The sequence below is a fragment of the Rhinopithecus roxellana genome, chromosome 6 (assembly GCF_007565055.1).
Source record: "Rhinopithecus roxellana isolate Shanxi Qingling chromosome 6, ASM756505v1, whole genome shotgun sequence".
Lineage (NCBI taxonomy): Eukaryota > Metazoa > Chordata > Mammalia > Primates > Cercopithecidae > Rhinopithecus > Rhinopithecus roxellana.
In genome coordinates this window covers 15,474,062-15,500,291 of record NC_044554.1, presented here as the reverse complement: position 1 = coordinate 15,500,291, position 26,230 = coordinate 15,474,062, and the positions used below count along the sequence as shown (strand labels likewise).

The following is a 26,230-nucleotide window of genomic DNA, read 5'->3' as shown; positions in this document are numbered from 1 at the left end:
GATGATTTAACCAGACCTCAGTCTTTTTTACATCTAAATTATCTGTGAAGTGGTAGCATAGAGAGGTAACAAAAAATTAAGTACAAGCCCTTCAACTTATATTATACATTCAGTGTCAAGCACTAAATCCTTAAGGAAATGAGTTCGTTATGCCATTCACTTTTATAACGATCTGTCTTCCTGGAGTTCAGACATAGGAGGATACCTGAGGTAAAGTTGGATTGATAACTGGGATGATCTGCTTCTGCAGTTCAGACATAGGAGGATACCTGAGGTAAAGTTGGATTGATAACTGGGATGATCTGCTTCTGAAGTTCAGACATAGGAGGATACCTGAGGTAAAGTTGGATTGATAACTGGGATGATCTGCTTCTGCTTCTCGGACAGAATGATGATGTCATCGACTGCCCACTGGTCATAGTCCTCTCCCGAGAACACGGGCTGCCACCAGCGGAACCTGGTGCAAGGGGTCTTGGCAGCAGCTGGAAGCTCCAGATAGACAAATCTGAATAAAAGTAGATCATTTATGGTTGGGAAAAGAAAAGCTGTGTGTGTGTGTGTGTGTGTGTGTGTGTGTGTGTGTGTGTGTGTGTGTGTGTGTGTGTTTGCAGCTACTAAAACAACAAGGGTAACAACAAGAGAAAGTTTTGTTTGGTTTGATCTCAATATTTTTCAAAAGCTTGTAAGTTTGGACATATCAGACTTGAGGTTTAACCTTGCAGGCAGGTTTAGTCCTGGTCATGTTTATTTCATTTGGAATTGTATCTTTTGGAGAAGAGGGAGAATATTTCAACTGAGTTTGATTCGTTGAACTGTATTGTTTGATGGTCATAACTTTTTAAAGAAATACCAAGATAAAATTGTTGAATATTATTACATGAAGACAACATTTAACATTTTCTTCAAAGGCATTCTTTCTCATTGTGGGAAAACATAGAAATGCACTAAAAATGAAATATAACTCGCCCATAATCTACTACATAGGGATGGTTTCTTCTAACATTTTGATGTATCTCATCACAGCTTGTAATCTTTTATATAGGCAAGGCATTATATGTATAATTTGGTGATCTACATTTTATAACTTAACATTACATCATAAGCACATTCTCATGTTAGTAAAATTATTTTTTAAGATGATTTTGTGTATATAATTTTTCATGACAAAGACATGCAGTTCTGCAATTTGAGGACGCCATTACCTTTTTATTTACCTATAAAGTTACCTGGTCATCTTACTGAACTCTCAATAATTTCAGGTTGACATATTACTTGGAAAAAATAATTTGAGTTATTTAAAATCATTGTTTAAGCCAGTTTGGCACCATTATCAATTCTCTCTCTACTATACTGCATCTAGGAGAATCTCACAAGTCTTCGTCTCTCACCCACCATTCCTGTTGTATCTCTTGTTTCATCCAGTTGCCTCTTTTCTGGTTTCTCTGTCTCCCCTAAATCCCTTAGAAGAAATGCTTTCTGTTGGTCTGTTTGCATGTCTACTTATGTTTTATCACGGAAAGTTATGTCACCTTTAAATGACCTAATACTTTAAAATGTCAAACTTATGAACTTTAAATCTACAAAATAGTATGTTTTAAGTAATATGTTTAAGATATATTCAATCTGTAAGAATTGGGTTTATATATTCTTAGATAATTTTTTTCAATCAACAAGGCTCATTTGTAAAATGAAAACAGGGACAAGATCCATATGTTAAAACTTAATAGTAGTCAACATATAAAAAATTATTTTTTTGTTACAATGAAAACACAGAGATTATAAAAAGGAGTATTCTAAAATAATATCATTGAATAGACTTTAGTAATACTTATATAAAATATAAATACAGAATTTCAAAATAATACATAATTGTAAAAGAACTAAATTTAAATACATATAAATGCATTGCCTGGTACAGGTATTACTATTAAACATAAGTTATTTCCCCAAACTCTTCAACAGTCATTGCCTAAGACGTTTTATTACATATATTCCCCATACATCAAAATTAAGACAGGGATAGGCCAGGGCAAAATGTTTAGGAAATCTGAGCTCTACGCACTTACTTACTCATACACTGTTTAGGGATAGCCCTGGGTGCAGCCATGTGAAAAATTTTAACAAAAAAATCCACCTTACTGTTAAATCTAAGAGCTAAGCATACTTTGTGTGTACATTAAAAATAATCAAACAAGCCTGCAAATGGGAAAATGAGCACGGAACATCCCCATATTTCACGGTTTCTTTGAGTAAACAGTGGTTACTTATCTTGCTTATCTTCTAGTCACAAGTTTTAAAAAATCTTTAAAAATTCAAACATGAATACAAATGCTTTCTGTCCAGTCACTTAAGTGAAATAAAATCTTTATATACTGGGCTATCATTCATGTTAAATATTTATGGGTTTGTCTATTTTTACAACAGTTAACATTTTGGAAACATACCAACAATGATTTAACCTTTACCATTCCTGGAAACTACTGGGAGGCTCATCAGGTGGGTAGTTACCTGGGTTTGCTGAAGTCTGAAAAGTACATCTCTGCTAGCAGGTGCCACTGGATGCCCCCATTGTTGCTGTACTGAAGGAGGACGCCCTCCTCTCTGCTGTCGGGCTTGTTGCATGAAGCACTCTCTCCACCTATCTGGATGTAGAACTGGACAAAGTCCACCCAAGAAGTATCCAGGTCCCAACTCACCAACTGTCTTTTCCCAGCCTTTCAGAAAAGAAGAAAAATCAAATTCAATAATCTGGGAGTTCTTTGGCATTTTGTTGTTTCAGTTTCAAATTCACCTGGACATCTTAGCATTATGTGGAAATGGTCTTGTCCCCACTTATTGTGGAGAGAGGGGAGGCATGCCATTTAGTTGTTTCTGATTCAACTATGGTAACTGTTGCTGGATATCTTTGCTTAATGTCTACATTACTGATTCCCAGGCTGGGTTATGAGAGACCCTTGGGAACTGCTAATTACACCAAACAGTACTAAAAAGTTTTTAAAAATTTTAATGAAAACACTCTGAATCCTTACTTTGCCCATTTCCTCTAGGTAGAACAATAGAGATGAGACACGATCTATTTGAAATCTGCAGGAGATGGGTTTGAGTCTTAGCCCATTATTCATACTGATCACTAGCTGTGTGACCTTTCTGAGCTTTTATTTTCCTCAAAGGTACAATATGGATAATTATACCTTCCTCATATGGTGTTGTGACAATTAGATGAAATAACATGTTGCATGGAACTTGCTGGTACACAGCATGCCTTCCAGACGGAACATCCTCTCAGAGATATGCCCCTGACCCTCCAGTCCTGTAGGAATTAAAGTAGACCAGGCAAGGCAGAAGCTTCTTGACAAAAAGAAAGGGTACTTGAGGCTGGGTGCGGTGGCTCATGCCTATAATCCCAGAACTTTGGGAGGAGGTGAGCGGATCACCTGAGGTCAGGAGTTTGAGACCAGCCTGGCCAACATGGCGAAACCACGTCTTTACTAAAAATATAAAAATTAGCCAGGCATGGTGGCACGCGCCTGTAATCTCAGCTATTCAGGAGGCTGACGCAGGAGAATTGCTTAAACCTGGGAGATGGAGGTTACAGTGAGCTGAAACCAGGCCACTGCACCCCAGCTTGGGTGACAGAGTGAGACTTTGTCTCAAAAAAGAAAATAAAGAGGACTTGAATTGAATCTCTCAGGATCCTAGTCTCCCTCCCTTCTCTCTCATAAACAGAGGTTAGGAGAGATCATTTAAATAAATTTTTGCAACCACTAAATGGTCTCTGTGTCTTAAAAGTGCTACAAATTTCCTGAAATCCACTAATTTGCTTCCTTTGCTTAGTAAGTCCCCTGAAGGTCACAGTCCTGTGGTGACGTGTCAGACAGAAATTAGCAAGGTTTGTCATTGTTTCTATTGTTCAAAATGATTTCAGCTAATGGGGCTGAAGAAAGGTTTGCTTATGAGAGTCTTCCACCTAAACAGACTCTTCCAAAGCTCATCCATGGATTTCTCCCAGCTGGTCTCTGAGCGCTCCCAGGAAGTTCAATTAAAAGTCGGGAAGAAAACCTGAGATAATATACATAGTATTAGAGAAAAATGGCTCTCACACTTAGGATTTAAACTCTACTCTAATCCACTAAGTTAATTAAGAAAGGGTTTCTGTTATTAGAAGTCACAGGGGAAATACCTGGGGTTAATTAAAAGACTATACTGCTACCAATAGGTCTGAAGCCAATTAAGAGTTTTCAAAATAAACAAGGATGCTAGCAAAATGAGAACTGAAGTTAATTCAGAGACAGAAACTCATTCTTTGGAAATCTCAATTTTAGGTATGTATTTGAGGAAATCTTGTAAGTTATATGCATTTTTCAGTTGTTATATGTGCCTTTTAATTTTTCCTGTTGCTGATTTGAAATATTTTAAGTGAGAACACCTCAGAGATCCTAGCATTTTCAAGCCTCAGGATCATGAAGGAAGAATGATTTTTGGAAGAAAAACTATAGAACCTAGCAGGTTAATTCCAATCCAGCAAACTCCTATGAGAAACCTGGCATGTGGAAATGAGCCAGAAGGATAAAGATCTAAGGTGAGGGGAATTATAAAATCCAATTATCACAATTAGTTGGTTGGAATGATTGCTCTACTGTGAAACTCAGAGTAGTGTTGTTTTTCCAGGAGACGATGGTGTCAGTCTACAGAGGTTTTCAAAGAATGTTCTGTGGCATTTTTGTAAATGATGGAAAAATACCACACAAATGCTTAGTTTGGCACTGGAAGTGTTTTTTCCTAGAGAATAGCACAAATAATTTTCTTTTGTTTGGTGACCTGAGATGCTGAATAGTGTTTTAAAGGAAGAAAAAAGAAAAGGGAAATGGCTCATGGCACAGTTTTTGCCAGAATTCAGAATTCGATGTAACATATGCTTTGCAGTTTTTCTGTTATGCTGTGATCAATGTATTTATCTGTATATGTGTAAACACATATACACATCTAATGTGTGTGTGTGCATATGTATTGGAGTAGTAATATTGTACCATTCCTGGTATATGGAAAATCGCCTCCAATTTCCCCCCAGATTCTAGGTTAAAGTGATTTACTGCTTTAAGGGTTTAGCTAAAATAAAACAAGTTTTAAGAGGTAAGCTTTCAGAATCTAGAACCTTTATAACAAAGCCTCCAAAACACTTCTTGACTAATCACCATTTGCTTTCCATTAAAGTCTTTTGAAATTAATCAAAATGTCACTAGAAAGCAATTCTATTTACTTGAAAATAACCATTTCTTTGGAATCTTTTATTGTTTCCCAATTTTCTTACTGTTTTTCATTCATTTATTCAGTCTTTCTTCAACAATTATAGCAGGCAGAACATCGTGTGTTATAAAAACAAACATGAACGGATTCATGGACTTTCTGCAGAGACAGAAATGGCAACCGAGGGCTGCAGACCCAGTCCTGATTTCTAGTCAAACCCCATGTAGTCATATGATCACTTAATGTTCCAACTTATTTAGTCTCAAGAGTATGTATTGATTTGTAAATATCTAGTGCATGATGTGCATTTCTGAGCTGCACACCTTAGCCAGAGTTTGGCTCAGTCGTGGGACTTCACATTCTGCTTGTAATTGTGAGGATGAAAATTAAAATATGACATTTATATGTAAAAATCAGAGAGGAATTCTAAGAAAAGAGAGAAGTACAGTTTGCCAGAGCTCCAGAAAGCTTCAGGGAGGCAGGGGGATTTGAACAGAACACCAAAAATTTTATGTGAATGCAGAGAAGATAAAAGGCAAAATGGTAGGCAGTGGCAAAACCTTGGATGGCGAGAAGAGCTTCATAGCTGGAGCAAAGGGCTCATGCCTAGAAAACAAATATAAGCTATGTAGTTAGGGGAGGAGTATTAGAGACCATCTTGAATATTTGTGATCAGCTAGGGAAAGAATGGAAGTATGTATGTATGCATGTATTATTTATTTATTTGAGACAGGGTTGTGCTCTTGTTGCCCAGGCTGGAGTATAATGGTGTGATCATAGCTCACCACAACCTCAAATGCCTAGGCTCAAGCGATCCTTCTGCCTCATCCCCTCATTCCTAGTTTGGAGTACAGGCAGGCCCCACTATGCCCAGCTAATTTTATTGTCTTATTTTAGAGACAGGCTCTTGCCATGTTGCTTGGGATGCTCTTAAACTCCTAGCCTCAAATGATACTCCACCTCAGCCTCACAAAGTGCTAGAATGACAGGTGTGAACCACCACATCTGGCTGGAGATAAGTTTTAAATAATATGATCTAGGCTGGTGGGAAAATGGTCTAAGGAACTCTTCCTTTGGGTTGCTGCCCCTTCACTTCAACATGCTTACTGGTGGGGGCTGCCAGACAGTGTATCCACCTTGCCACCAAACAAGTGAGTGCATGAATCTGGCTATATAATCATAGCACATCATTCCTCCCAGGACACTGTGAATGGCCGCCAGGAGCCTTCCCTGTGTTTTTCTACAGAGCTGGTTGGAAAGCCCTGTGGCTATGGTTCCATTCTCATGTGACAGCTGGCCTGCAAATCGGGTCTACTCTTTCAAATTGGGTCTACTCTTAAGGGGAAAGTTCTGTGAGCTTCAGAGTTACTGGTTCCAGGTCTCTCTTGCACCAGTCCCATTTAAGCCCTCCTTGTGTTTTCCTTCCCATAAACCAAAGTTATCCCTTTTTAAAGTTAAGATAGTTCCTCTTACTCAGAATTCAAAACAGTTTTGAATGAATCAACAGAAAAAGTAAAATATAACCCAGGGATATTTTGACAAAAATTTAGGGAGAAAGCTGAATTGGAAGGGGCAGAGAATTTTACTTTTGAAATGATTTTTAGTTAGTTGCAGGGCATAAATGTGAAAATATTCAATAAGACAAATTTGGAATTTATTCTCATAAAATTCAACTATGATACCTAACACATATGATCTGTTTCTGTGTTCCCAACACTATTCTTTACTCTTTACTTGCACCAACTCACTTACTCCTCTCTATATCCACTTTTAAGTCAAGAAACCTGAGATACAGAGAGTTGTTATAACTTTGCAAAGTGAACCAATCAATAAGTTTTGGAGCCCAGATAGTCTGACTTCAGAGATCATCTTGAATTAAGTGGAAGAAATATTGATATATAACCCTTTACATGTTAAAATGTGTGTGTGTGTGTGTGCGCGCGCGCACGCACTCACTGGGGTGTCTGAGTATATATTGGTAAAAGATTTACACTCTTACTTTAAAACTGATGCCTACAGGAAGCACAACCTTTCCATTTCTGAACAATTATACAGGGGATTCAGATATGTGCAATGCATTTTGATAATTGAGTGACTATTATCTTTAACAATAATCATCAGGGGAGGACCTTCCACATCAATGGATAGGAAATACTGCTAAATGGACTCCTTCCCTGATTTTCTATAATCCTCTATCTTGTTTACTTGATGTTTCTTTGTTCTTCACCTGCATTAAAACAAAACCTGCAGCTATTTTTGGATTTGCATAAATTAACACATCTTGGATTTCTGCCCAAACAGATTCTGCAACCTATCAGCCCTGTAGCATATCACTAACACCTGTCTACTTGTTACACGAAGTGAAGTGGGACACCTCCAATTGCTTCAGACTTGGTGGCTATATTACCTGCTTGAAAGAAGTGATATTACACACTCCACATTCTAAAGATTAGGGTTAGACATGTTGCTCAGGCTGGATACCAGACCTGTTCTCTTTTTAGTCCCTTTCAAGACTATATAAGGATATGGATTGGAAAAGAGAAAAAGAATGTCCTGCCTAGACTGAAGTGAGGGAGGAGAGAGAGGTGGTTATACCCCTCTCCCATTCCTAACCAAGTGACACAGTTTGGGGTATTCCAAAAGTATCAATTTTAGTGATTCTGGTTGGCACCTCAGTCCTTAGTTGGTTTCTAGTAATTTGCATGCCTAATTTGGTGCTACCACTGGGGAAGCTGACTACTGCAAGAAAAACTTTCATACAGAGTCCCACATCAGCAGACGCCACCAGCAGCCACCAAACCAAGCCAGAATAGGACCTGAGATGTCTACCCACCCCAGACAGCTGGTCAGTTCTCTAAAAACAGCTCTGCATACCCCCACTCTCACCACTATTCCTCCTTCTTCCAGTCATTTTCCTAAAATTAACGGATTGACAGATTTAATAAATACATACAGAAGTACTTCTTATATGTTATGAACTGTTCTACATGATTTACCAATATTAACTCACTTAATCTACATACTAATCCTCATGAGGTAGATATTCCATATCCCTGCTTTAGAGATGGGGAAGCTAAATCACCAGGAGGTTAAATAATGTGCTTCAAAAATCACTAGATCAAATACCATTTGACCCAGCAATCCCTTTACTGGGTATATACCCAAAGGATTATACATCATTCTACTGTAAAGACACATGCACAGGTATGTTTACTGCGGCACTGTTCACAATAGCAAGGACTTGGAACCAACCCAAATGCCCACCAATGATAGACTGGATAAAGAAAATGTGGCACATGTATGCCATAGAAAACTATGCAGCCATAAAAAAGGATGAGCTTATGTCCTTTGCAGGGATATGGATGAAGCTGGAAGCCATTATTCTTAGCAAACTAACACAAGAACAGAAAACCAAACACCACATGTTCTCACTCATAAGTGGGAGTTGAACAATGAGAACACATGGACATAGGGAGGGGAACATCACACACTGGGGCCAGTCAGGGAGTGGGGGGCTAGGGGAGGAATAGCATTAGGAGAAATACCTAATGTAGATGATGAGTTGATGGGTGCAGCAAACCACCATGGCACGTGTATACCTATGTAACAAACCTGCACGTTCTGCACATGTACCCCAGAACTTACACAATTAAAAAAAATCACAGAATCATAAAGTGGTCAAACTGGATAGAACCAGGCCATCTGGCTCCAGAGTTGCTGCCCTTAACCTCTAAGCTCATCCCCTCCTCGCCTCCAGGCCTCACACTGACACACCCTCCATAGGCCAGGGTGAGAAGAGACCAAGAGCCTTCCCTACTCAAACTTCCTCAACACACAAGCCTGGCTGGAAATGGAGGAAAGGAAAGAAATGGTATTTACATCAAGTACAGGAGGGTAGAAGTTTTAAACTGGCTGAACCTGATTGTTTAGTAACCAAAAACAATAATAACAATAATAAAAACAAGAATTTCCCAAGAGGTAGCTAAGGAATAGGAATCTGACAGAGCCCAGTCAAAAGGAGGGAACATGGGGAACAATAAAACCATTTCATATTTGTACATTTGGAGTTCAGAGTCTCATATTAAACTAGCCATTGCCCCGATGACTCATCCCAACTGTTGGTCATACCTTGCTGAAGTACAGAGATGATCCAGAAGAGATGACACCACACCCTTGTTCTGGTTTTACAATTTCTCCCCCAATAACTTCTTGCCAGTCAGACTCCCAGCCATTCTGGTTCTCAAAATCTGACATAATTGTTGAAGGAAGGGCAGCTTCCGGGTGGCATTCAGTGCCTTGATATCCCTGGTCACACCTATGAGAGAGCAGGGCTGAGTAGGCAAGTTACAGGCCCACCTGCCAATGCAATGTCCCCTGACCTCAACCATTTCCCATGTCTTACTTTTGCTCAGGTCTTACCATTCACACTAGATTTTTCCCTACAGTGTTAATCTGGGTATGTGGTAGTAACAACCCTCAGTTTTTCAAACTCCCCTTAAAACTGATATAATCTTTTCTTAAAAGAAATAATGCTATAAAGGTAGAATTTGGGCATCAAGTACTTATGAAAAAGGACATTGGTGTGTGCGCTTATGTGAGTGTGTGTTGGTCTGCAGGGGGGATAGTGGGATTTCCCTATAGCCTTAAAAAGCCACATGTAAATGTCAGTCTGCTCAACCAACATGTAACTCTGGCCACATTTTAGAGTTCCTTTTTCTGATTAAACTATGCCTTTTTTAGAGTCTTTAGGTATTCAAGGGTGTTCCTCTGTCCTCATTAGCAACAATCACCATCTCCCCACGTATACAACCTTGAACTGGTGAAGTGGTATAACAGGGCATGCAGCAGGGTTTGACTAGTGCTCTAAGATTCTCAGTGGGTGAAAAGGGAAACAATGGCAAGGCTCTTTAAATAAACTCTGACATTGAAGCCCCTGAGGCCTTGTCTTGAGGTTAGAGTTTGAAGAATATATGGTTTCATACTTATTTTTAATGTGACCATCTCTTTTACATCTAAAATAAGAACAGAAAGGAGGACTTGTTTCTTTTGGCTATTTCATTATTTATCGGTCTATCCATATCACTCTGATGACAACTGCTGTAGTACCCTCCAGCCACAAATCTTGAGAAGCATGGACCTCATCGCGCTTTCTGGTGCACGTACCTGCATACGCCATGATCACATGAGCCATGCCCACTGCACATGTTGGGGCACTGTTGCCCAATGTAAATGCTGTCCAAAGCCCACTCGTCTTGAGCTGTGTAATAGCTCTGGCTCCAACGGAAGCGGGTGGCACTGGACCTAGAAACAAGGTATAGTATAACAAAAACAGTGTTTCAACCTTTCAGCAGTGACATTGGCAAAGAATGACAGAGTCCAAAATCTTTCAGCTAACTAACTTTCTGGAACTTGAGCTTAGCTGGCATCATTTTGCTTTAATTTCCACTCAATTATTATCCGATGCAACAATTCTATCATGAAAGAAAGTTAAAGAGAAATCTGTCTATTGGATGCAATTCCATCTTAATTTGAGCCGTTTTAAAGAAAAACACAGTATCAGATTTTGTTGGTTGCACAGATTTGTTGCTAGAAAAAGTACTAAGAAAGAATATTAAAAAATAAAGACATCTACTAAACTGCTAAATTGAGCCTATCTTTTTTTTTTATTTGCCCAGGCTGGATTGCAATGGTGCAATCTCGGGCTCACTGCAACCTCTGCTTCCCAGGTTCAAGCCATTCTCTTGCCTCAGCTTCCCAAGTCGCTGGGATTACAGGCACACATCACCATACCCACTAATTTCTGTATTTTTAGTAGAGACAGGGTTTCAACATGTTGGCCAGGCTGGTCTTGAACTCCTGACCTCAGATAATACACCCTCCTCAGCCTCCCAAAGTGCTGAGATTACAGGTGTGAGCCACTGTGCACTGCCAACTTAGCCTATCTTTTATAGACAAAAATGTAAGATGTTTAACCTTAGAGTAATATAATTTCTTACAATAAATACAGAAGTTATTAGAACACTTTCAGCTAGTTCGTAATATAAAACACAAGTTTTGTTTGGCAGTATTGTTTTGGGGTTGAGGAGACATACCACTATGTACTATATTACAAAGAAGAATATCTGGATGCTAAATTCTACTCATAGTTCTGAAACACTAACTTGCCTGAGTTTCATGGATAAACTGATCTTAGTGGGGATGAAAATTAAACAGTTCATTACACAGACAGAAACACTTGGGACCTTAGTTCATTACAATGAAATATAAAGTCCAGAGAAGTGGATATTTTGAAAGTAATGTCAAGAAGGTGTCTGTCTATTCATTGACTGCTATAAAACATTCCTTTAAAATTATAGCATATTTTTCACCTGTAGGAATTTTCAGGGGTCTGTGGTTTGTTCTTTTGGTCAAAGGGCTAAATGAAACAAAGAAACAAAAAATGATTTGCAAAATTATTGTGTATGCTCAGTTCCACTGAAGGAACATTTCCCAAGCACACTATATGCAGATACCCTTGATCTTAATGATCTGAATGATCCATTAAAGTCTATTGCATCAATTACCCACATATTAAGTACTCCCTAAGTACATAACAGACAGTTAAAATTCAGACTAAGCCTTTATTGTTTATTTTACCAATGATCTGTGACTAATAGGTTGTATTTTCATTCCCAGTAGGATAATACTGGGATTCACCAAGGTGCATCCAGTAGACACAGGATTGCTGCCTATCAATGCTTGTCATGGAACATACGGTGGGACAGATGCACCACCTCCTCTATGGTAATCAGCTTATATTTGTAAGCAAACAGCCATCACAATTTTCATAGTCCCACTAAGAAATGGTTTTTAGACAAGCCTACTATAAAAGTAGATGCATTATCTTAGAGCAGAGAGCGCTACGGAATAGAAGACTTACGCACCTTGTCATCCTGAAAAGGAAAGCTGACTTTACTCTTTTAAGATAGATTTTAATCTGAGTCAAGTCCATGGCCATGGGTGACTAGACTGTGAGCTCTTTGGGCATAGGGATATCTTTAGTCTCCACAGTTGGCACAGGAACTGAATAAAGTAGGGGTTCCAAAAAAGTTTGCTAAGAGAGTAAGTCAGTGAGTGGATGAACAGGTCAGTAAAGGGCAGCCTGTTTATGACTCTTCTGTAGGCCCCCAGGACCCTGGTTCTGCAACTTAGCAGTTGTGTGACCTTTAGTGAGAAATGTAAGCCCTCAGGGGTTTGTAGTTCCTCACCTCTCAAATAAAAGGTTTGGGCAAACTAATTTCTAAGATCCCTTCCAGCTCTCAAATATAATGATTCCTCTGCTGGTCTGTTGACCAAGTGACAATTTATTTTCTTTACAGTTACATGCCTATAAAAACCCATGGCACCCACTAATTTGAGATTTTTTTACTTCCAAATGTGAAAATGGGCATACGGAAGGGTTTCAGAAACTTGTCTTAGGTTACATAGCTTATGCTTCTAAACAGTCATACGCAGACACATTCTAAATTGCTTTCCTAAGTAAATTAATCCTTACATGCATCTTATGAACTTTTAAAAAAGATATTATTTCCTTAGGATACAAAGCTTCAAAGGGACAATTCCATTTAAAACAACAATCCACAGTTTAAGATGCTAATGTTAATTAAGAGAAAAGGCAGGAAGAAGAGATTGAATATTGGCTTCAGTTTTATTGAGAAAAAAAAATTAGTTGTGTGAGCCATCTCCAGCTGTCACATGTGAGAAGACAAGGTGCAACGCTGCTGATCTGCAGCGGCATCATTTCTATGTCTCTCCCTCAATACAAATATTTAAATTGCCAATTTTTTCTTTCTCTCCCTTTCAAAACTAAGGAGTCTCAGGAAGAAAATCTCGTCGACTTTGAATTGAGTCTGAAAGCAGACTACTGCTGTGTGGGTCATGAAATGAAGCTGACTTGCATTTAAAATCCAAACTCTCCGGATTCCCCAAAGCAACAAAACTTGACTCCTTTATTTGATTTTTCCTTCCCATATAACTTGAAGACTGAAATGAAACAGTATTGAATTGTCTCTTCATAGTTAGGTTACCTGAGGAATCAAGGTAAATGAAGGCTGACTAAATTGTATTTTCCATCTTCAGAGTTCCTGTAATTACATTTACCCAATTATTCTGAAACTCATTCACTCATTAGGTGTTGATTTGTTTATGAAGTCAGCGACTGACAGCTGTTTGGGTCTCATTAGGCTCTGTTCTTATGTAAGTGTCTCTCATAAAAACAAAATTAATTTTCATTGAGTAACAAATTGTTCATACACAATATAATTTCTCTAAGCAGGTGTATACATTCAGTATTTCCATTCTAAGTTGCCCTATCTAGCACGCTTTCCAAAGTTAACAGATATTTGATAATGCAGGGACCACATTTGCTTTTATGAATTCAATTTATAATTGCATATGTTTAAATCAAAATGGCAGAACAAAGATTGACCAAAAAAAGATTACTGTTGCAAACTGCATTCCCTTTCCCCAATGCTTGAGAAAACCTGCTATTTGCAAAGTTTTAAAATTATCAAAATAAATAAAGTTATCAAGACTTCCAAGGAAAGCAAATATACTTTATTTTTATGGCAGAGTTTTTAAGCATCATAGATCCAAAAACAATGACAATAACTAGTAGAATACGGGTTTTTTTTTGAAATATAGCAATAATGTTTAGTTTAAATATTAGTCAGTAGGAATGTTAAGATAAATATCCTGCTGGGTTATTTGTTTTTAAAAAATATTTTCACTTTTTTCCCCAGGGCTTTGAAGGAAATTTGGAAAAGCAGAATTAAATTACTTGTTACATATACTTAAAGGTAAATGGTCAGGGGAATAATTTAGTAGAAAATTTTAGTGATATCTAACATCATAATCTTAACTATTTATTAAAAGAGATACTTTATAATACAATATCTCTTTAGCACATTGAGTCTCATCAAGTTAAAATTCTATTTAATTCCCTGATGTCCAATAAGCACAACTACTATGTGCCAGGTACTCCATGGAACTTAAACGCTTATGGGTTAATATATTTCCTTTCAGTGTCTATTTAACACTGATGATAATTAACCTTTTCTGACTATACTAAAAGTTCCAACTCAGTGGTGCTATCTTTTGAGCTAGAAAATAATGCAGCACACAATTTGAGTGTCACAGAACCTGTGAAGGCTTTTCTAATTAGGAAAACACTTTCTGAATTTGCCTAAGCTACATTAAATAAGAACAATAGTTCATAATGTTTCTAGGGACAAAAAGACATCTCTAAAATATACTATTAGGCCAGGCGCAGTGGCTCATGCCTGTAATTTCAGCATTTTGGGAGGCCAAGACGGGCAGATCACCTGAGGTCAGGAGTTTAAGACCAGCCTGGCCAACATGACAAAACCCCATCTCCACTAAAAATGCAAAAATTAGCTGGATGTGGTGGGGCATACCTGTAGTCCCAGTTACTTGGGAGGCTGAGGCAGGAGAATCATTTTTTTTTTTTTTTTTTTTTTTTTTTGAGACGGAGTCTCGCTCTGTCGCCCAGGCTGGAGTGCAGTGGCCGGATCTCAGCTCACTGCAAGCTCCGCCCCCCGGGTTTACGCCATTCTCCTGCCTCAGCCTCCCGAGTAGCTGGGACTACAGGCGCCCGCCACCTCGCCCGGCTAGTTTTTTTGTAATTTTTAGTAGAGACGGGGTTTCACCGTATTAGCCAGGATGGTCTCGATCTCCTGACCTCGTGCTCCGCCCGTCTCGGCCTCCCAAAGTGCTGGGATTACAGGCTTGAGCCACCGAGCCCGGCCAGGAGAATCATTTGAACCCAGGAAGCGAAGGCTGCAATGAGCCAAGGTCGTGCCACTGCACTCCAGCCTGGGTGACAGAGCAAGACTCTGTCTCAAAAAAAAAAAAACAAAAAAAAACAAAAAAAACACTATCAATATTATCTTACCATCATAATTTTGAAAGTGTGCTTCACATGTCAATGAGTAAAAAACAACAATTTTTATATGAGGGAAATATACTTAATTGTAAAATAGTGAAAAAAATAACCCTCAGTAGCTCTGCTTTGAGTATGACCAGTATTTCAATTGTTTGAAGTGTTGTTTTGCATAAATTTGACATACATGCTTGGAATACCATTGAAATTAGATAAAAGTCTTGATTATATTCCCAGCAGCAGACACAGAAAAGTAGAATGCTAGAGAAAGTAGTAACTTGTTATACAAAGCATTAGTAGAGTATCTAGGAAATGGCTCACAGTTGGAAACAGAAAAATCTGTGGAAATCAAAATTTAAGCATTTTATTCCAACTGACATAAATAATGCATCCTTCAAAATATTCAAAAAGGCATTTTTACATAATGCAGGAATTCAATCTTCAACTAAAGGCGTAAAAATAACTCTAGGTTGGTATCTAACCAATTGTTTTCGTGTAGAGTCTAACTTTTATATAAAGTAATCTGATAGGGTTTATTTAGTAATTTTCTTTTTACAAAAGAGTGATTGTTAGTCAGATACTACAGAATAATATAATACTTGCCTCTTTTATTTTTTCTTGTGCACAAATTACAGAATCTTAGAACTACAGGACTGGGGGGACCTGTAAGATCATGTAATTAAACCTTTTCATTGTATTTGCAGGGACCTGACCTTGAAGTTGTGAATGGTTAAGATCATGTGATTAATTAATCATTGGTAGAGCTATACTGAGAATTCAGGCCTTCTAATTTCTAGTGTAAGGCTTTTTCTTTGGGTGAGTTCATCCTGAACCAGGAATTGTTTAATTTTTTCCTCAAATATTATATTTTTTTGAGTGATCAATCTAACACAAAACAGTGTAATATTTGGGAAAAAACTATTGTGCTTTTTTCTTTCACACTATCAAATGTTTAACTTTCTTCCTAGTTTACTGAGTGAGGCCTCTGTTTCCTGGGGGATAATTTTTAGTGCTACTGAAAAAACATGAATAGAGAAAGGGTGTATATTAAGCTTTTGATACACAAAAGTAAGGCTTTGCAATGAGAAAACAGCTTTGCAATCCAAATTACTCGAACTTCTAGATTCCTACATTCCTTTCTCTACGTCAAACCGAAAGTAACCGATTCATTGAGTTCTCCCATAAAAGGAAAACGCTGGGGGCAAGTAGGAAGGTCAGAGAAGGCTAGGACAGTTTGGAAACCACATTTTCCTATTGTCACTAGCACTCTTTTTCAAATATCATTCATAGAAAAGAAAGGTTTTGGTCTTTTGATAATGAAATAAAAAGAATAAACATCTTGCCATTGTGCTTAACTTGCCTTCATATTCAAGTCATACTTGAATCAATAGAGATAGAACTGAATCAAAAGGGATAGTCAAAGTTAAAGTGACAGCCATATCTAAAGATGTCATCTCACCAAGTTTTCTGTGGAAGAAGCACTATGACTCTTCTCCACTGTGTGAACTCACTGGCATGGTAAATACTTGCCGATGTAAATTCCTGACAACTTGGCATACTGGGAAGACATTCCTGAAAGAAAGTTAGGCACAAATCAAATCCAGCTTCTGTTTTCCTCAGATGAAATATGTCTACTCACCCACAGTAAGTGAAAAAGACCTTAGAGAAATCTAATGTCATAATCTTAACTATTTGTGATATGGAAACAATCCATGATTTTTCTTTCCATGAAGCTAAAACTTCATAGAAAGTCTTAAAATTATTTAAGTAATAATTTCAAATGAGGTGCATAATGAAATTGAATATTTCCCAATACTCGCACGTACAAACAGACATGGATTAGGATGCTGTTTTTAGGCCTGTTATCATAACATTGGGATTTGGTAAAAATTAGTTTATTCATTATGATATTTATTCATTTATTGCAATGGCAGATTGCTAAGATATATATGAATTTTATTCCAAGATACATATATTTCTTCTTTTTTTCTAAAGACAAGAGATACCACATTCTTAATATGGTCTATCTACAGGTAGAGACAGATAAAGACAACTTACAGGGAAAAAAGAAAGGGACACATTTATAAAGAAAGAGGGTTAGAGAAAATAATACTGAAAACATCATTTGAGGGTAGCCAGTTTTGGAAGTTATTTTCTTTTTTTTTTTATTATTTCCAATTACTCTTTAATATCTGTCGTGAAGAATGTGGCATTTTTGTAATTCTTTGCTGACTTTATGTTAATTCTAAGTTACAAATATTAAATAACACTGTTTCTTTTCAACCAAACCTAAACTTCTAGAACTGCAATTTTTTTTTTTTTGGCTTGCTAGGTAAAAGGCAGAAGGTTACCTGTCATAAGGTTTAGGGAAACTAGACTTACTTCTTGGACGAGGTGCCAGGTAAGGCCATGGTTGGTTGAGTACTCCAGCTTCACCTGGTTGTCCATGTGTGGGGTATATTTCTGGCCACATCCCATCACCAAACTGAACTGAATCATATAGAATGCTCCTATCTGCATTGACTGTGTTTCCACATAGCGCATACTTGAGGCAAGTTTAGAATCTCCCGTAAAACTGAAAGAGACAGAGATGGAAATCAGAAAATTCTAAACACAACGTATTAGAGAAAAATTAAACTCTTCACTTCACACTATATACCAAAATAATTTCATTTTACTTATCTAAACCTTGCCAAATTCTAGAATGGATTTCAGTAAATCTAATAAATGCAATTGGAAACAAGCTTTCAAAGATGAAACTTTTTTAAAAAGTTAATATCTGTAGTTTTCAAATGTACCTAAAATTGGGTACCCACTCATATATTGCTCATGAGTATAAACCTTTTTTTTTTTTTTTTTTTTTTTTTTGAGATGGAGTCTCGCTCTGCAGCCCAGGCTGGAGTGCAGCGGTGTGATCTTGGCTCACTGCAAGCTCCGCCTCCTGGGTTCATGCCATTCTCCTGCCTCAGCCTCCCCAGTAGCTGGGAATACAGGTGCCCGCCACCACGGCCAGCTAATTTTTTGTATTTTTAGTAGAGACGGGGTTTCCCTGTTAGCCAGGATGGTCTCAATCTCTTGACCTCGTGATCCGCCCACCTCAGCCTCCCAAAGTGCTGGGATTACAGGCATGAGCCACCGCGCCTGGCAAGTCTAAACCTTTTGACTCATTAATCTCACTTCTTGAAATCTATCCTGAGAAAATAATTTTAAATTTAGAGACAGTTTTATAAAATACGAAAAGTATTACAGGATTACTGCTAATAGTAATTGGTAACAATGTCAATGTCAAAATGGAAGGCCTAAGTAAAATGGTAGAGCACTTGAAAGAACATTATCCATCTTTCAAATATTTATAGATAATACAATCATATTAAAATGTATATGATGAAATAAGTCTTAAAAAGCCATAAAATTATGCATGAAGGAAATTCACCAGAATGTTTTTGGTAGCTGTGTTTGGTGGCAGGAAATTTGCGATTTATAATTTTCTTTTTGTTTTCCTTATTTTTCAAATGGCCTTTAATACTCATGGGTTAAGTACTGAAAACATCATAATATAGTTTTAATGGTTGTGTCTCAAATCAGTAAAATTCACATCTTACTGGGTCCCAATTGAGAACTACATAATTGCAAACTGTTTGAAGGCAGGCAAATTAATTTTTAAGAGAAAACTACTCAGGAGTTTGTAATCTATCAGAGAAGATTAAAATATAGACACATTATATTGTAGTTACATGAGTCAATGTAAATATTACCAGGGTCAATCGCACTAAGGTTTGTCCATCATAGTACTTGTTTCTGCTATTCTGAAGCAGTTTCAGTACCATTGTTAGTAAATCTGTTAGTCAACAGTAAACCTGTTAGTCAGAAGGCATAGCTGATGTGGACAAAAAGGCTAAGGCAATACTCTGTGAAATCGCTGAGATATTTAATACATTTTCTTAATTACCTTTTGCTAAATCAGCCAAATAAGGATAACTATTCTGACTTGCTTCTTGCAGAGATTAAGATGTTATTTAATGACAGAATATTGTCCACATAGAGGATTACCATGGACTTAAACTCAAGGTTATAAAATACAAGCAGCTTTCCCCAACAGAATAATTACTGTTTAACTAACAGTTTTAAAACTAAGGTTTTGCAATTGGACAATGAAGAGAGGAAAAAAATGGAAAAGCCCCATTCTCTGCTTTAGTTGAATGGTCAATAAAAGAAAGGGAAACATTATATTCAATACTGCTAGTCTTGCAAATCCAGTTAAGAGATAGCAAATGCCACAACTTGTTTATCATTGTTGTTAAAGATGTCTACCATTTGTGCAATCTAGGCCATGTCCTAAGACACAATACCCACATTACTTTCCTTAGTTTCATCTTTCAGTCACTCTGTTTAGTAGGAATAATTATTTCTTTTTAACAGATGAGAAAATGGGGCTAGCAAATGGGATACTCAATGAGAAATCAGCTTTGCCTGATTGTAAAGCTTCTTAACCAATACACTATATCTTTATCTTCCTATTACTCTAAGATTGGGAGAGAAAAAATACTGCATTTTGGAGTAATTCTTTTATTTTTGTTTTGTTTATAGTGAATTTACAAATCACTAACTTTCAGTTACTATGCAATGATACTCTGATGTTAAAAATATAAAACCATGATTGCTGTTATGTGTTTGGATCCACAGGATGCAATCTGGAAAATATCAAGCTGTAGAATGCAATTTTTAGCAATATTGGAAAAAATAAAAGAAATCAACACAGAATAAAAATAGTAGTAAGCCATAGAGGCATACACTTGCCTATATTACTCCTAGGGTCTTTTAAGTAGGCAAAAGAAATCCCAAATTCTTATTTCTGTAAGAAACAGGCATTGCTTTTAGCTTCAAGGGTGAAATGTCTCTCTAGTATCCTTTATGAGGAAGATAATTAGAGGCAGCCAACTAGGCTTCAATTGTTTGCTTTAAAGATACACCAGTTTCCTGGGCATCTGGGGAGAAAGCCTAATAGTGCCTGGTAGTACATGGGCTGAAGGGTCTGCAAATGACAGAGCCAACAATGCTTTCTCACTTACGCCATGAACAGTATTTCCCCACCTGACCATTTCTGAAATAACTCAAGATTATTTTTACCATCAGCATCTTGTAAATTTCTCCCTTCTGAGATGGTTTTGTGTCCTCACAATTCTATACAGAAACAGAAGGAAATGCTGTGTTTTACAAATATTGCCTGCATCTAATGTTTGCATAATTACAAATGTAACTATGAAATTGGCTGAAGAGAGGAAGTATTCAATGCTGAGGAGAGTCGTGTGCGCTGTGAGCTATTTTGGAATACCTGATAACAGATTTTAAAGGTGCCAAGACACCAAGAGAGAAACAAGATAAAAATTACGTAAAATAATAGGTTAAATAAGCGAAATTAAGGCAGTTAAACAATCATAACAAATTTTTTGCTTAGCAACTGTATCTGTTCAACTGGTAGAATAGGCGCCTAGAGTTATTTGGTGTTTCCTATTTCCTATTGCAAATGCTTTGGTGTGGGCTGATCCAGCTGCCAGTCACAGCCTCTTCCTTTTAGCCATTATCCAGTGATTGGTCTAGGGGTGGCATGCGTCCAGCAATGGGTTCTCACCAATGAGATGTAAGTAAAAGGTGGAAGGTGAATTTATGCATTTGGCTTTCATTATAAGTGTTTTAAAAGGGAATCAATGGAATTGGCTGCCACATCCTTTTCCCTGTTGCTCCTATGGTCATCTTTCCTCTCTGGGGGGCAGCAGCCATTTTGTGACAATAATGGAACATTATTAGATAAAGACCTCTCTGCTGAGATAGCAGAACAGAAAAGTGAGAGAACCTGGGTCCCCAATGGCCTTCTTAAGGTACTCACAAGCTCAGGACTGCCTATTCTAGGACTGCTTGTTACAAATGACAGCTAAGCCTCTTTACTTTCATTTATGTCATGGTCAGTCTTTTCTTGTTGTGTTTGTTGTAATCTAGAGCTGAACGCATTTCTAAGTGATAACATCTGTCATACTTCCTGGTACTATATGATATCTTTCCTGATGCCTTACTCTGAAGCAAAATAACACAGAAAAGCACCTTAAACTCCAGACCATTCGTAGTATTAGTCCACTTGATTAAATTTCTGGTTTATTCAAGACTGGCAGTGATAGTCTGTTTTTGATCCACAGACTATGCATTTCACAGACTGATTCTTTAACTTACAAAACTGCTCCTCTTCGCTGCTTGTCTAAATCAAGATACATTTATAAAGGCAAACATGAAGCTGAACTTCTTTTCTGTTACAGTCATAGGCACAGAAAAGAACAGCCCACATCAGCGTTTTGGGGAGAAATTCTGGAGAGAGAAGGCACTGCAAATCAGGAGGCTTAGCTTTATTTATATTGACTTGCAAGGGTGCCTCAAAAATAAAGCTCCTGCATCTAATTGCAAGATTTAATGAGAGAATGGGGATAACTCCACTTAGGACAGGATTATCTTTCTAGCCCTCTTTATTCCCACCTCCAAGAAGGCTAGTAGGCTATGACACTGGCCAAATGGATAAGAGCCTAGTGGAATTTGAGTCTCCATAGTTCTCTGCTTAGTCCATACTACAGCTCCTTTGCTTCACCCTCCCTTGCTGAATCTCATGTATTGCTGAGGATCTGTTTTTGATCAGGTCAGAAGCCTGTCCACAGGGAGGGATCATATCTTATTCATCTCTGCAGCCCCTAAAGCCCTCAGAACCTTGCCTACAACTCACAGAAGCACATTGTTTTGGACATCATGATTTTCTAACAGCTGGATTATCTCACTTGACCTTTGAGTCAAGACCCTCTGGGAGACCAACAGGGATCCTTAACATTGTGTTATGGAGAAGGAAAATGGAGAAGCTGAGTTGCTGGTCTCAGGGTCACACAGGTACTAAAAAGCTAGAAACTAGGCCTTCTGGGTTCTCCTTTGAAGTCCTTTCTACTATATCCTGCCTCTCAAAGGCTCCCAAGGAATGTTTGTTAAATAAAATGAGCATGTGAGTGAGGTCTCTCAACGGGGGAGTAGGGAAGTTTAACAAAACTATAGTTACTTAAATGCTGTAATGAATACCGACAAGGTTTTGAGGTTATCTTCACTTAAGTAAATCAGTTTCTGCATTTTCCCAGAGCCTCTTTCCCATCTCCAGAAAAAAGCCTCTTTTATATGAAAGGCAGACACACATAGCCAAAGTAAGTGGGAGAATACTTGAGCCACAAAGTTCTTTAAAAGCAAATTCATGTCAAACAGCCAAGCTACCTAGGGAACTGAGCCATTTTTCACAATGGAGCCCATCTCTTTAAGAGCAGTTTAGTATATAAGTCAGTATGGATGAAATCTCACTATTCATGTGCCATAAGAGAAGCGAATGCATCCATATGTACATTTCTTAGAAACCTAAGCAACATTCTATTATTTTCAAGCGTCCCACAGAAAAAACAGCTCTGCAGAGCTCATTTCTAGAAAAACAGAAGAGCCATACAATGTTGTTTTTGTTTTGATACCATTCAGAAGTTCTATTCATCTGAAGAAGAGGTGAATGAATCTAAGCCTCTCTGATATCATTCTTTTATTGGTTATGTTCTTGTAACCACCGAAGAAATGTTTACTAGATTAGATAAAATTGTAGATGTCATGGGCTTAAAAGCAGCATTTTAACTCACTTGTTATTTCTATGATATTACATTTCAAAACAAATAACCATATTATTTTAGTGGATTATAGAAATTGTACACTTATTGGAAAAAACAATCTGATAATATAAAAGCAGCATTTTTTAAAAGGTAAAAATGTGCAATTCCACCTTCTAAAGATGATCACAAAATGTACAGTTTTTTGGTAAAAACACTTCCAGACAGTTTTTCTCATGTGTACGCACACATTGCTTTTCTTTTTTTAAAAAAATTATGAAATCATAGTACATCTGCTTTATTCCTTTGTACAACATTTCATTGCCATCTTTCTATATTGAAAAAATATGGTGAGACATTTTGATTTTTAATGAATCAAGCCAATCTTCAATTATAAAAATTTGGGGAGGTGGTTTTCACTTGTTTACTACTATAAGCAATGCTTCTATAATATACATCCTTGTATATCTTTGTGCACTTGTCCAATTATTTCTTTGGGTTAAATTCCTAAAAGCAGATTGCTTCGTTAAAGCAAATGCACACTTAAAAAGTTGACACTTATTGTCAAGCTGCCCTCCAAAAAGATTGCACCAAGTTACATTTACCAAGAACATCAACAATGACTGAGGTGCCAATTCTTACTACTTGTCAATACTGAACTTTGATGACACTTTTTATTTTGGCCACTTTATGCCTACACTCTCTTAATCTACATTTTTTGATTACTAAACAAATTTAGAAGCTATTCATGTTTATTGGCTACACACATATACATGTATACACATATATGTATACATGTACATGTATATGTACATGCATATACATGTACATGTATACATGTACATAAACTAAATCTTGCCTGTTAATTACTGCTATAGTTTGGATGTTTGTCCCTCCAAATCTCATTTTGAAATTTGTTCCCTAATGCCGAAGATGGGGCCTAATGGGAGATGTTTGGGCCATGGTGGTGGATCTTTCATGATGGCTTGGTACTGTCCTTGAGGTAATGAGTGAGTTCTTGCTTTCTTAGTTTCCCTGAGAGCTGGTTCTTAGAAACAGCCTGATACCTCTCTGACTCTCTCCTGCTTCCTTTGTCTTCATGTCATCTCTGTACCCACTGGCTCCCCTTCTCCTTCTGCCATGAGTGGAAGCAGCCTGAATCCCTTACCAGAGGCAAACGTTGGCACTGTACTTCTTGTACAGTCTGCAGAACTGTGAGCCAAATAAACCTCTTTTTTTTACAAATTACCCAGCCTCGGGTATTCCTTTATAGGAACACAAATGAACTAAGACAATTACCTTCTTAATTTGTCTATGCTCTCACTTATTTTTTGTTTGCTTGATCCATCAAGCACTAGAGCAGAAAATTAAAATAACACTCTAAGTTACTGTGGTCGTAATTTTCCATTTGTAATTTGAACAGGTTTTGCATGATGGTCCCCATTCTACGATATTCAATGTGTGGAAACACTGATTTTGCCTTCCCATGGGCCTCTCCCTCTGATAGCATCACCTGTTACTGGTCTCTAGCCTCTCCTTCTGCCTAGAAAAGGCAGAAGCTACAGCTCCAGACAAATTTGAAATCTCTCTACCAATGCATTTTGGCATGTATTTACCCAATACTTCATTTAAAATGTCTTTATGGATTTCTAAGTGGATAGACAACTTCTTATTTATCTAGATAAGATTTTTGGGTTATGTCAGGAATCAAAAATCTTTTGGAATACATGTGCTTCTCAGCATCTGTTTCAGGCTCTTTTTCTACTTTTTGCCCCTAGCACCTGTGTTGTTTTGCTTATCTTTACCTTTCCTATTTAAAGTTCACAGTGTATATTCTTCAGCTTTTTCATTCCCATTCCCATTCTCTCAGTTTGGAAATTTATACATAGTTCTTCAATTCAGGGCTAGAATCTTACTTTAAGCTAGATAAACTCTTCAGTAAAAAGCATAAGTTGAGTTTCTTGGCTGCTGTTAATTAAGTATTTGGATTGGCCGGGCGCAGTGGCTTACATCTGTAATCCCAGCACTTTGGGAGGCCAAGGTGGGCAGATCATGAGGTCAGGAGATCAAGACCATCCTGGCTAACATGGTGAAACCCAGTCTCTACTAAAAATACAAAAAGACAAAATTAGCCAGGCGTGGTGGTGGGCACCTGTAGTCCCAGCTACTCGGGAGGCTGAGGCAGGAGAATGGCATGAATGCAGGAGGTGTAGCTTGCAGTGAGCCGAGATCATGCCACTGCACTCCAGCCTGGGTGACAGAGTGAGACTGTGTCTCAAAAAAAAAAAAAAAAAAAACAAAAAACAAAAAACAAAACAAACAAACAAACAAAAATTCAGCATTTACAGAAAGATGCTATCCAATGAAAACTCAGCATCAAATTGGGTGCTTAGTGGCCGTTTACTCTCAAGGATCAGCTAACTTCATAGGAGATAGAAATGGGGGGAATGTGTCCACTGTGAGGTTCAGGTTGTCTGTACGCAATGGCCATGATGACCACAAAAGAACGCTGTCTCCTCTTTCTAACCAGGCTATGTGGACTTGCAGTGGTGCTGCTGTGGGATGGGAGATTCTTTCAGAAGCCTCAGAGAGCAGCTCCTACACCCCTTCTGTTGAAGTCCAGATTCCATTTTCAGCCCAGCCACTCGCCTGTGTCTCCTGTGGAACTAGGCCAATTTACCCAACCTTCCAGATGCCAGCAACTAATTCCAAAAACTTTAACAAATATATAGTTTTAAAGTTTATAGAAATTTGTTGGTGAGATCATGGTTTCAAAGATTTCTGTCAAGTTTCTGTTGATAAGTCTTCATTGTGCCCACCTCACGGCATTTTTTAGAAAATGCACATCAGCTGGAGCAATCTGTGGATGAAAAAGCAAACCTCTGCTAGGTGCCCACTGGTGGGGGAGTCAATGCAAAGCACAACGTGGGCTGTGTCCCCCAGAGAATAAGGGAGACCAAAGGTCAGAGAGGGGCCGACTGCAGGAGACCATGCACCCAGGGAAGAACCGATTCTCACTGCTCTCATGGTGCCTGCCAGTCTTTTGTCAGGAGAGAGAGAGAGAGAGAGAGAGAGAGAGAGAGAGAGAGAGAGAGAGAGAGAGAGAGAGAGAGAGAGAGAGAGAGAGAGAGAGAGAGAGAGAGAGAGAGAGAGAGAGAGAGATGTGGGGATGAGGGTGATGAGAAGAGCCTTTGCTGTTTCCAGCTTCTCCTGTTTCTGTCCTCAACTTCTGATATGGTTTGGCTGTGCCCCACCAAAATCTCATCATGCACTGTGGTGCCCATAATTCCTACGTGTTGTGGGAGGGACCCAGTGGGAGATAACTGAATGATGGGAGTGGGTTCACCCATACTGTTCTCATGGTAGTAAGTAAGTCTCATGAGAACTG

The 26,230-nt window shown here is 38.0% G+C and overlaps 1 protein-coding gene across 1 annotated transcript in view; it reads right to left on the bottom strand.

The window, feature by feature from the left end:
• Positions 1 to 26,230, bottom strand: part of RELN (reelin) — a 521,571-nt gene that overhangs the window by 135,421 nt on the left and 359,920 nt on the right. Inside the window, exons 21-26 of the mRNA XM_030933242.1 lie at positions 17,567 to 17,759; positions 16,644 to 16,756; positions 10,408 to 10,545; positions 9,373 to 9,559; positions 2,509 to 2,714; positions 334 to 505 (exon numbers count right to left, since the gene is read on the bottom strand). Of these exons, the coding sequence (XP_030789102.1) occupies positions 334 to 505; positions 2,509 to 2,714; positions 9,373 to 9,559; positions 10,408 to 10,545; positions 16,644 to 16,756; positions 17,567 to 17,759 (1,009 nt within the window). The remainder of the gene's footprint in view (positions 1 to 333; positions 506 to 2,508; positions 2,715 to 9,372; positions 9,560 to 10,407; positions 10,546 to 16,643; positions 16,757 to 17,566; positions 17,760 to 26,230) is intronic.